The 12,044-nt window shown below is 40.2% G+C and overlaps 1 protein-coding gene across 5 annotated transcripts in view; it reads left to right on the top strand.

Moving 5' to 3' along the window:
• The window catches only part of DIP2C (disco interacting protein 2 homolog C), a 312,481-nt gene that overhangs the window by 243,569 nt on the left and 56,868 nt on the right, over positions 1-12,044 (top strand). For all 5 annotated transcript variants that reach the window (XM_063148077.1, XM_063148067.1, XM_063148094.1 and 2 more), the window contains 5 exons: positions 298-412; positions 4,736-4,937; positions 6,953-7,062; positions 7,870-7,950; positions 11,609-11,732. In XM_063148077.1, coding sequence (XP_063004147.1) covers positions 298-412; positions 4,736-4,937; positions 6,953-7,062; positions 7,870-7,950; positions 11,609-11,732 — 632 coding nt within the window. The remainder of the gene's footprint in view (positions 1-297; positions 413-4,735; positions 4,938-6,952; positions 7,063-7,869; positions 7,951-11,608; positions 11,733-12,044) is intronic.

Here is a 12,044-nt window from a genome sequence, read left to right as displayed (position 1 = left end):
TTAGCAGCAGCCTTGGTGTGACCCAAATGTAGTGTTTTTCTTCTTCCAAGAATGTTCACTTCTCAATCCTGCTCTGACATTCTGCTTGTATATACATGACTGTTGAACAAAGCTTGATGTTTCAACTCCAGAACTTATCTAAAACTTTTTTTTTAGCTTATTCCCCATAAATATATTAATAATCGACACACCAGGGGTCTAACTAATAAGTAAAGAAATCAGAGTTGTAGGAGGGTAATGCAGAAGGCAAGTTTTTCCCTCTGTCCTGGCACTAAATACTCTTCTCTCCTCCTATAGAATAGCAGTGTTTTCTGTGAGTGTGCTGCATGATGAAAGGATAGTGATTGTTGCTGAGCAAAGGCCAGACTCCACAGAAGAAGACAGTTTTCAGTGGATGAGTCGAGTTCTCCAGGTAATGCTCTATATGTATGTTTGGAAGCTTTTTTTCCTAACTTTATATTCTTTTTATTGATCTTTCAGACTCCTAAGGAAAATGATATTTGTCTTTGAGTAATTGTGAATCCACCTTCAGTTGCACTTGCTCTTAATGAGCACAAAATGAGATTCTTCTGAGTGACAGTTCCTATCTGGGCTGCACACACCCAGAGAGGGATCCTTTTCCTAATCAAAATGCTATAAGAAAATGGGAATGTATTGAAGTAAATAATAGCAATGAGAGAGTAGCATGTGGTTTATAAGGATATAGTAATTCTTTACTTCAAAAGGGGAATGAATGAATGAATGAATGCATGCATTATATACTCTTACTGTCAAAAGCTACCAGAGTCTGTTAACTGCTCACAGTTATAAGCATGGCACAGAGTTGGCCTCATCCAGATTTATTTTCTGTGACAGGTGAGAGACAATTATGTGTTTCTAGTGTATCATGTTGGTAGCTAAAATAAACTGAATGAAACTCAACCTAAAAATCCCAATTTCCCTCCAGTGAAATGAAGGAAAATGATTGATTAGTGATTGATTAGATTGATTAGCTCAGATCTAGGTATCTACCGTGGGGTTATCTTTTCAGAGGGATACCTCTTCCAGTGAATCCCATTCCAGCAGTCTGGCAATATCAATACTTTGCTCAGGGTTTTTTTTTTTTTTCAACTCTAATGTCCACACACAGAAATAGATACTTTAGACATGGTCATATTCCATCTCTGTGGTTAATCCAATTCAGACTCAAAAGCAATAGATTTAATGGAGATGTAGTCAGACTAAGTCTGTTTGTTGCTGCCTTGTGAAGTGGTCTCAGCTCTGTCTACAGTTGGTCTCCAGTTACTCCTACCTCCCTTTCCTACCTTCCTTCGTGTCCTTCTGCAAGGACTCTTCTCAGTAAATATATTCTAGGTATATTTTTTGCTTTCCCTAAGAGCCAGAGAAAAAGATCCCACACAATTCAGAGATGTTTTTATTCATCATTGCATTTTACTGAATAAGAAAGGGAATCTATCTACTGTATCCTTCAAGAAACTGAAAAAATAAGCTTTTATCCATCTCAAGACAGGCTCATCTGCTCTCTTGATTCAAAAGACAGCTACATTTCATACAGTTAGAGGCATCTCATATTCACAGTAGATCTAAATTATTACCAAGAAAAGATAGAACCTTAGCTTGCCATCACCCAAAAGCCTTTGAAACACCAAATAGCACCTAGGGCAGCTATTGTAGAAGAAGAGGCTTTGGATTGCCCACACTTTTGTCAAGTAGCAGACTCCTAAAGGGGTTGAAACTCTGGACTCAACACTTTCCCTCTTTTGTCAGCAAAGCATCTTTGTGAATTTTACAGACCTAATGTCTTACACAATCATAGCCAGTAGAGTTCTGCACTGAAAGCTGCAGGAATCCTGTGTCCCAGTAGTGCTGCCAAGAGTCAGCCCTGTTATTCTGAGTCTGATCAAGCCCTAGCAGTGTCTGAGAATAGCAGGCCATGTATCAAAGTGCACACGTGTGGCTGCTTTCATCACCCATGTGTGCAGCCTGCAGCTCTGGCATGCACCTCTATGTGAACAAGAAGTTTCTGTTTCCACCACAGCTGAGAGCAGAGATGAAGGACAGAAGCCAGGAACATGTGGGATGTTTTGTGCCTCTTCCCAATCAGAGTTTTAATGGCAGATGTCAGGAAGTGGTAACCAGCTGTATCTGAATCATCTGCTGGTGAGGCACAGCATAACAATATTACAGCCTGTGTCATGGCTCTCAGTGAAGTCCATGGTAACAAACTCTAGCAAATTGCTACTTTTAATGCTATTTGTGAGTTGTCTGACACTCTGTGAGTGCTGCCCTGTGCCAGCCCTGCCCTGCACTGCCTGCTGTTGCTGTGCTTTGCTGTCTCTTCCCTGCAGTTGGGCTGTCTCAATTTGCAGAACCAGTTTTTCCAGTGCTTTGCACATATTCTGGCTCTCCTGACCCATCCTGCCCCTTGGCAGGGAGCTGAAGGATGGTAGAGCTGCTAAACCTGTGGGACTGTGCTGGACTGCATCTGTGGCCTTTAGCAGAGGGATGGTGGGGAGGGAGTCCTCAGGCTGGGGATGGAGTTTCTTGAGAGTAGAAGGGTGAAGATCCCAGATCTCCCAGCAGTTCAGTCAGATAGATCCTAGATGCTCATCTGGAAGGGTGAAGATCTCAGATCTCGCAGCAGTTCAGATAGATCCTAGATGCTCATCTGCTGCAGACTGATGTGACCCTTCAGGCAGGGCTGTGGTCCCTCTATGGCAGACTGCATGTCAGTTTTACCAGTGCCAGGGTTGACAGGACTAGGGAAAGCCAGGAGATCTACTGCAGCACTGGAGAGTGTTTACCCAGAGCATTGTGTCAGAACAAGATGTTTTCTCGGCCCAAACAACACAGCAGTCTGGACTCTCCACAAGTTTGGGTATACTTTGTCCATTTTCACAATGAAAGAGAGGGACAGAGATTTCAGATACTGTTTGATTCTGGCTGGACAGAGTAATTTCAAAAACCAAGCTATCTATCTCATCAAGAGTCATAAATTCAGCAGTATTAAAATTGACTGGTACTCTTCTCCCTCAGTTCACAGTTGTCATCCTTGTGACAAAGTCATTTCCTGTTTCACAAATGTGCCCAACTCAAAGGTGTGAAAGGTGACAGATTTGAATGACCCATGATATTTATGTGCCATTGTGTAGAAGATTTATCTCTCAGAGACAGTTCAGAAGTTACTGGGGAATCACTGCATGAACTCCTCACCCTACCACAGCTGGGTATTGCTTTCCATTCACCACCTGTAGGAGCCACAGAGTTTTATCTTTGAGTAAAAATGGTTACTTGCCCTGTGATGGTTTTCCTTCAAGCTGATGTCAGGTGAAGATCCCATGATTTATCACTGCTTTTCAGAACCTACAAATAACATTATGATTAGTAGGTTCTGATGGTTTCTGCCAGAAACATGAGATATTATATGTTGCCTGCCATAAATATTTCACTATTGCTGATCCTTTGGATGGTGTCTGTAGACCAGCAACAAGGGCTTCCAATTCTGCTGTGAGAGCTACTACTGCTAAAATTCCAATATTTTTAAATGACTCACCATTTTATTATTCTTTCTTATGAGATTGTGCAATCACATAAATAAGAAATGGAGCAAACAGAAGCCAAAAGTGAAGCATTGCTTAATCTGTAGGAGTGATCAGTAATTTATTGGTCTACTTTAGTACATGCATAACTGTAAGTGATTATCTAATTCTCAGAGTATAGATTGTATCTTCAAGGCAACACACATATCAATTCACTTTTCTCACAGTTTAAAATTAAAAAGGAAGATAAGTAAATTATATTTTTGAACATTTGACTACTCATTAGAGATGCTATTTGTAATTTGTTTCTCAGTTTGTGTAAAGGCTTGAAGTTGGTGTTCTAACACAATGAAGTTGGCTTTCTAACACACTTGCTGCAATTTTTGTTACCATTATAAGGAAAAGACATCCTTTAAATCTGTAGGGAATTAAAATCTATGAGCACGGATATTCATGTTTAACTCAATAAATTACATAGATACTGTATGCTACAGTTTTCTTGAAAGTGATGTAGTATAATTACATATCAGGCAGTGAACATGGTTGCTATACAATTCAGAGATGCTTCTTTTTCAGGTTTTTGTCCAACCAAATTTTTTCCAAATTTTTTCCATGGATAGTTTCATAGTTTTCCCTTATATATTTTCCATTCCTGCCTGAAAATCTTTTACACTGTGATCAGGGAATAAAACATTTATTACCTTATAAAAAAATTTAAAAGACTCACAAGCTGCATATATCATTAGTTATAGGAGTTATTTGAAATTTTGCCCTGCTCAGAAGGATGGACTGGATATTGAGTTGATAGGAATCCTTTGAACTTTAGCTCTGAGAAGTGCACAGCTTAAAAGCAATTTCATGTGGTCTGACAGCCCATCTTTGTAAAAAATCTCCAGGATATCTGCTACTAATGTGTGCTTAAGAGAGATAACAAGGAAGCATTTCCTAATAGATTTGTGGGCGTTTATCACCAGATTTTTGGTCGCTTTTTTATCTGCTGGAATGAGTGTAACAACATTTCTGTCCACCTGTTCCCAATGAAAAGAACCTCCTTATCACTGACATAGCTGAAGTGTCTTTCCATTGCCAGTTAATTATTAGGGCTGGTTTATGCAGTAATTCAGAGCAACACATGCTTATTAGAGTGATGAGAAATTATCCTTTCATTAAAATCGACTTCCTGTGTGCTTTTTTAGGCAATTGACAGCATTCATCAAGTGGGAGTCTACTGCCTAGCACTTGTCCCAGCAAACACACTTCCCAAGACACCCCTGGGAGGGATTCACCTGTCAGAAACCAAACAGCTCTTCCTGGAGGGATCTCTGCATCCCTGTAACGTGCTGATGTGCCCCCACACCTGCGTAACAAACCTGCCCAAACCAAGGCAAAAGCAACCAGGTAAGAGCAGTGGGGGCCAAGGGACTGTGACTTTGTGCTGTGTGCTTGTGGTACTGTAAGGGAGTGAAACCAAGTAATTGCTGATACAGGGGAGAATCAGCTTCATCAGCTTTCCTCTTCAATATTCTGTGTGTGTGTCAAGGACATCATTGGTGCTGCCAGGCGCTAGAAGCACCTTCACAGAGAGTGCAAGGAAAAAGGCCAATTCAATAAAGATGACATTTTTATCACTCTACAAGGTGCTGCTGAGACCACACTTGGAGTTCTTCCTAAATTCCTCCTCAGTTATGTTTAAAGAGGATGGAGACCAAACCAGAGAAACATAAAGTATTGGATTATTTTGAAGGCTAAGTTTGTAAACTAGAACCAGAGAGGAAGAGGACTGTTGTCACTAAATAACAGTGTTGGAAGAGCAAATACTTCAAAACTTGTCATGAATAAATTAAAGGAAAGAATGAGTGGTTTAATTCCCCACCTGTGTGGGGAGATTCTGTATTATCTTACAGCAGGTTATTAGAGGAAAAACCGTAACTAGTTTTAAGATGGTTCTTCAGAAGTTCTGCTTCTTCATGAAGAATGTTGGATGAAATGGTACAGCAAGGGACTGCCTCAGGAGACCAAGAAAGCCCTCATAGCCTGCTGAAATCCAGTCACTGGTTATTTGTGCCCAATGTACAAGTAAATTCTAACAAATTTTTGCCTTTGAATCCAATTGCAGGTTTTAGTACTCAGATTCATTTCAAGGAGTTCTGGATGTGTGGCCTCAGGCTTAAGACTTCGACTCAGCTACATTAGACTAAGTGTTGGTTATTTTCCACTTTGAAAAACACCTTGGAATTAGAAGTGGGTTTGCTCTCTGGATCTTGAATATGGAGACTATCCCTCATGAATTCAGTGCAAATTTGCCTAAACCATCATCTTTTTTTAAAACCTTTGGACAAATGTTTCAGAATCAAAACCATAATCTTGGTTTGTGGATACTGGAAGTGTCAGAGGTTAACAGTGAATTGCACTAAGTTAATGAAAGCAATGAGGTTTTTTACTGCCTTGGTATTTCCTTGTTGCTGCACCACAGAGTAATTGCTGAACTAGAATCAATGGAGATCATTACAGATATATTATGTATACATTAAATATTGCTATATTAATAATAATATTTAATGCCAGGAGCACAGAAACAAAACTGATAGTTTCACATTCTCCCATGTTGTGTTGTTGTGACATACCCAGAGAGCTTTTAATGCTTTTATAATGTTTAAGCAGTGTAGTCTGTAGGTGCTTTTGATTATACATTATCTAGTTACTTATACCAGAAACAATCACTTGGACACCATAGGCTAGAAGTAGAGCCTGGTATGAATTGCAGTTGATCAGTAATCCATGCTGGAGAAACAGAAAACAAATGCCAACATGAGCTTAAATGGTATCTGTAAGACAGGTATTGTCCCCTAATGGCAGCAACAAAACATCAGTGAAATTCACCTCATGGAGGAGTGTCAGCCACAGCATCTTATTTTCTTCTGAAGTTACTCAACTTCACTCTCAATCTTATTCTAGAGGGCTTATATATTTTATCATAGGCACCATCTGCCTTCCTAATCCCTGTCAGTTTGTGTCTGTAGCATTACAGAAGTCCTAATGCAGATGCAACTTAGCCCAGGCTACAGAAGAGGGAAATAGGAATGTTGTCACTCTGGACTGAGGCACTTGAATGGATGTGCCCACAGTAGGAGCTAAATTTTCCAGATTATTTCTATCAAGGCAGACAAGATTTGTCTCTGGCTGTTGAGAGCCCATGCTAAATTACAGCTGTTTGGAAGGATGAATCCAGTCCTATGTATCTTCCAGCCACTTCTGGTTTCTAACCAAAGTTTATGTCAACAGAAATGTGCTCAAATTTTGGTTTTGTGGATGGCAGTGAGGAGAACATCATGTAATGAAAAAGAAATCACATGAATTTTCATCCACAAGCAAAGGATTTTTATTGTGCTTGGTGCATTTCTGCTTTATTCTAGAAATTGGCCCTGCCTCTGTGATGGTGGGGAACTTGGTCTCTGGAAAAAGAATTGCACAGGCCAGTGGCAGAGATTTGGGGCAAATAGAAGATAATGACCAGGCCAGAAAGGTAAGCCACACTTTTCTGTTGTAGCTTATATTTAACATCATATAGTTAACTTCATCCATATATATAATCATATAGTTGACATTAGGACACTTAGCAGTTCAGAGATATGATGGATATGATGATGATGATGATGATGATTATTATTATTACTACTACTGCTGCAAATTTGTTGATGGCTTCTTTTCAATTAATACATAGATTTAATATGGCTTCTTTACAGATAAATATTAAATAGACATGATGAGAAGTCACTGCATTTCATTTTTATGGATTTTTTTGAAATAAGTTTGCATGGGACAGCAGAGAAAATGTGGTGGAAGGTGTTCATGGGGCTTCTACCAGAAATAACCCTCTATTACATAATTTTTACCAGCTCAAGTGGAATCCAGAGAATTTTGTTAACATATAAGGTCCTGACCTTATTTGTTGTTATTCTAATCCTGGAAAATTAAGTTGAAATTCAGCTCTTTTGGGGGCTTATATGAATAATTAAATTAGTAAGTTCTAAGCTGTATAAGTACTTATGCATTTAAGTGAGAAAAAGAAAAGCAGCTAAAGAATTAAATAGTGCCTAAATTCAGAGGGATCAGTAAGAACTTTTATTGCTTTGGAAGTTATGCCAGAATATGTCATAATCCCAGCAGTGGCTTGACTTCCAGAGAGGTGGCTGCTACCATGCAAAAGCACGTTCCTATAAATGTGTGACAACAAGAGAATTAACTCCTGTTTGGTGCTTTGGGTTTTGTGACCTGATTTTAAAGCCAAGAAGGTGTTTGGTGTTGTGACTGTCCCTCTGCTTTCTTGCAGTTCCTGTTCCTGTCAGAAGTGTTGCAGTGGAGAGCCCAGACCACCCCTGACCACGTGCTCTACACCCTGCTCAACTGCAGGGTAAGGGTCTCACCCGTGGCTCTGACCCTGGCAAGGGCACTCTGGGGTTTCAACAGCACCTGAATGGGACCTTTCTCTTCCTATTTCCACCAATACTCAGCTGTTATATTTAATATTCACTGAGGCAGAAATCATCATTGTCAGTTGTCAAGATACAGATTGCTTTTGTATCAGTGTGCCTTACACATTTCTCATTCCTTTTTCCACCACATACATGTTGTGTGTGAGCTGACACTGCAAATCTGTTTCAATGCTGTTGAATCTGTTTCAGATCTGTCCCTGTGTGAATAACAATGTTTAATACTGCTCACCATCCTGATTTCCAATTTGAAAAGCACAGGCTTGCCAAACCAAAGCATTTTCCCTAAATATAACAATTGCTGTTTGTCAGATTGGACCATCTGGGAGAGGTGTGAGAGTGAGGAGAGGAGGTGAAGAGAAGAAAATGTATGTTCAGAATACAATCAAATCTGCAGAGGATCACTAATAAATCTCTCTGCATAACGTACATGGGCTGCCAGCCTGGCACAGCATTTCACTGCTTACTAAAAATGAGTCAATGAATGGGATGGGTACAGAACTTGGCTTTGCTAAGGGTAAAACTTCCTTCCTTTCTGTAGTTTCTTTACTTCCTGGATGATTACAGATTACAGATGACAAACCAATAATTCTCAAGACCACAGAGAGAATTAAGGTCTGATTTCAAACCATTTCACCACAGTATATCCACACATATCTGTCAGATCTGGGGAGCACACAAAGTGTGTGAGAGTCTTCAGGAGAGGAGAGGCCTGGAGAAGTGCTGTTCCCCTGCAGTGGTAGCTGATGTTGTCTCAGCCTATGTGGTCTTTATGCAACTTGAATGGGTTCCTAAACCTCCAGTAATTTGTGGACCTCTGTGAAATCACCACTTACAGTTTTTACAGAATGTCCTTCTCCATTTTACAGTGCTGGTACAAAGTTCAGTTTGAAGCTACCAGTAAGTAATTAGATCCATTTTTTTAGAAATTCAGATTTTTAGCTCATAATTGTGAATATGTGAAACCTGACAGATAAATAGTGAAGTAGTAATGTATTTTTTTTATGGCAAAGTAGAAATTTTGAGAGGCAATGCTGTTTATAAGTTCAGTATTGGACCATTTAAGTACTGCATTGCTGTGTCCTGTAAGTTAGGAGCAAAAATGCTGTGAGAAAGAGTTGATGTGTGCTATCCCATCTCTTCCACACAAGGCTGTTGCTTTTGAGTTTTAAATAAAACCAAACTTCCCATGCTGGCAGAAGGGTTCAAACAGGGAAGGGAAGTAAGGACACAATGTGCAGAACAAGGATTGAGAAAACAAATTCCTGTGCCATAGAAGTGAAGAGTAGTTGGATTTTACAGCTTCTCTGTTACTCTCAGTGAAGAGTATCTCATCATATGAAATTTGATTTAGATGTAATGCTTTTTGGAGTGAATTAATATTTTATGGAAAAGGACAGATTTGGTGGGGTTTTCCCTAGGCAAATTTTATTACCCATCTTGAATTTCAGTTCTGATTTGTAACTTTTCCTATTTTCTCTTCTTTGGACGTTGTCTGTACACTTTGTTCTAAAACATTGAGGCATCCTGCAGTGGATGACTAATGGAAGTCCACTGAGATTAGTGTTTTCCTGTAACCCAAGCTCTGAGAATTTGAAATATTTCAAAATTAGTGCAGTACATTGTTTTTAATGTGTGTCATGAAGGATTGCAACACCTTTACATTTTAGGATAGCTCATTAAAGGCCCAAAGGGAGTAGTTGCCTGATGTTTCCAAGTGATTCTTGTCCAACAACAGGATTCTCCTTCCCTACACTTCATATAAACAGTGACTTCCCACTGGTTCACAGGCAGCAAGTGCCAAAAGTCTTAAATGTAAACAAGCTTTGCACAAATTCACTTCATTTACAGCAATTCCCTGTCTGCTGGTAGGAACTATGCTTCTGTGTGGGGGGATACAAAGGGTCCTTCTTCTCATAACCATGGCAACAGGCAATTTCTGGAAAGAAGAAGTGGAGACTTTAAGTACAGGTGAAATGGAGAACTCCTGGCAGGTCTGCAGTGGCAGGACAGCCAGACCTCACGTTGCTTTGGCACTCTCAGGGCTGGACAGATGGAAATCATCTCTGGTCCAGCATCCACAGAGTTGCATATGCCTTTAGAGGAAGCCTTCCTAGTGAAACAATCTCCACATTGATCAGAAGATGATTAAAACTGTCTGCAGTGCAGTTCAGTAAATGTGGTTGCTGAGGATGATGGAGAGGAATGCTGAGCCCTTTGTCCATTTTATTTCCAGCTGGGCTGTGCTCTTTGCTGGCAGTTTGTGATGAAGTCTGTGGATGCCAGGTGATGCTGGTAACGTGGCACTGCTTGCAGGGTTGTCCTTTGGCAGCTGCTCCCTCCTCTCTGAGGCCTGGGGAGCAAGCACTGCAGTGGTGTGGGGTGGTGGTGGATGGAAACCACCCCAGAGCAAATATTTAATATCCCTTGCCTTGTTCAAATAGAGTGCAAAGAACATTTCCTTCTAACAGTGGACCTTCTTGCTTTCTCTCTTAAGGAGGATAGTGATGCAATACTTTTTTATTGTATTATATTGCATTTTTGGTGCACTGTTCTATTTTAGCATGTGTTTATGTGTTCTTCTTTAGTATATATGAACTAATATATATGTGTGTGTGTGTGTGAGTGAGTGAACTTAGTGCTTGTGATAGGTGCCAGGTGTGTCACAGCTGTGCTGGAGACTGAACTCCTCTTTTTCCACAGAACAAGAACACAAGCCAAGATGCAGCCCTTCCCATACTGTCCCTTTCTCCCAGCCCAGGCCTGGCCTGACCAGCTCTGGGTGCAGCCAGTCTGTCCTTTACACTTGTTTTTAGTCTTCTGAGGTGTCTACCTGCAGTGGTAGTGAATTTTGTGATACAGATATATATATTTTTCTAAATGGGTACTTGTGTGTGCGCATATATGTACACATATATATATATATGTAGGAAGTGCAAGAACTGTAACACTCATTCAATTTAAAACACTGTGACTGTTTGATGATTTTGGGTTTGCACTATTTGAAATGCTTCAAAAATGCCAAGATCATGCTGACCAAAGTTATTCAAATTTAACAAATGGCCTTTCTTCTCTCTTTCATTTATATGCAATAAAAGTGCTTATCTTTTGTTCCAGACTAATTTTTTTTCCCATCACAATCCTGTGTCTTTTGTCTTTTCTCTTTAAAGTATTTCTGCTGGGCCATTTGGCTCCACTCCAGCATGCAGACAACAAAATGCAATTTTCAGAATTGCTCTCCACAGATGCTCCAGTTTGCTACAGACCATGAAGGCACTTGCCTGGCTGCAGCAGGAATGCTGCCTGTGCAGCAAGGGAAGTACAGGATATCAGCACACTGCTGTACTGCCTTGGTGGGGGCAGAAGGCACAGAGAGAGGAACAGAGAACATTCCTCTACTTTAGAAACATTTTCTCCTTCCAGCTACAGTTTGGCCTAAGGCTGAATGTTTCATATTTTAAGTTCATTGCATGGCATATTGTGGCTGCCCCTCATCCCACAACTTCTAAGGTGAAGAGGAAAATAGAGTTTCAGCAGATCGTGTTATCTCCTGTGACATTTATCTTTCTTCCCGTGCAGGGAACAATAGCCAACTCACTGACATGTGTCCAGCTGCACAAACGAGCTGAGAAGATAGCTGTCATGCTGATGGAGAGGGGACATTTACAGGATGGAGACCATGTGGCTTTGGTTTACCCACCAGGTAAAGAATGGCTGTGGCAGCACCTTGGGACTCCTGCAAGTTCATCAGCTGCTGTAGCAGGGCTGTTACTGTGTGCACCATGTGAACTGTCAAATACAAGATGTTTGCCTTGTGCACATTCCTCTGAATTTTGTCAAATGTATTTAAAAGAATCTCTATCCATACACACCTATTTTATTTCTTTGGGTTCAGATTAAGACTAACCTGTGTTTTTAAAACCTGTCTCTTAAGAGTGGTCAAATTTAATTGCAGCTTTTTTTTTTTAATTTACTGGATGCAGACTATTTTATGAGCATGCAGTTCCATCTGCTA

The sequence above is a fragment of the Melospiza melodia genome, chromosome 1 (genome assembly GCF_035770615.1).
Source record: "Melospiza melodia melodia isolate bMelMel2 chromosome 1, bMelMel2.pri, whole genome shotgun sequence".
Taxonomy (NCBI): Eukaryota; Metazoa; Chordata; class Aves; order Passeriformes; family Passerellidae; genus Melospiza; species Melospiza melodia.
This window is presented reverse-complemented; position numbering and strand designations above follow the sequence as displayed.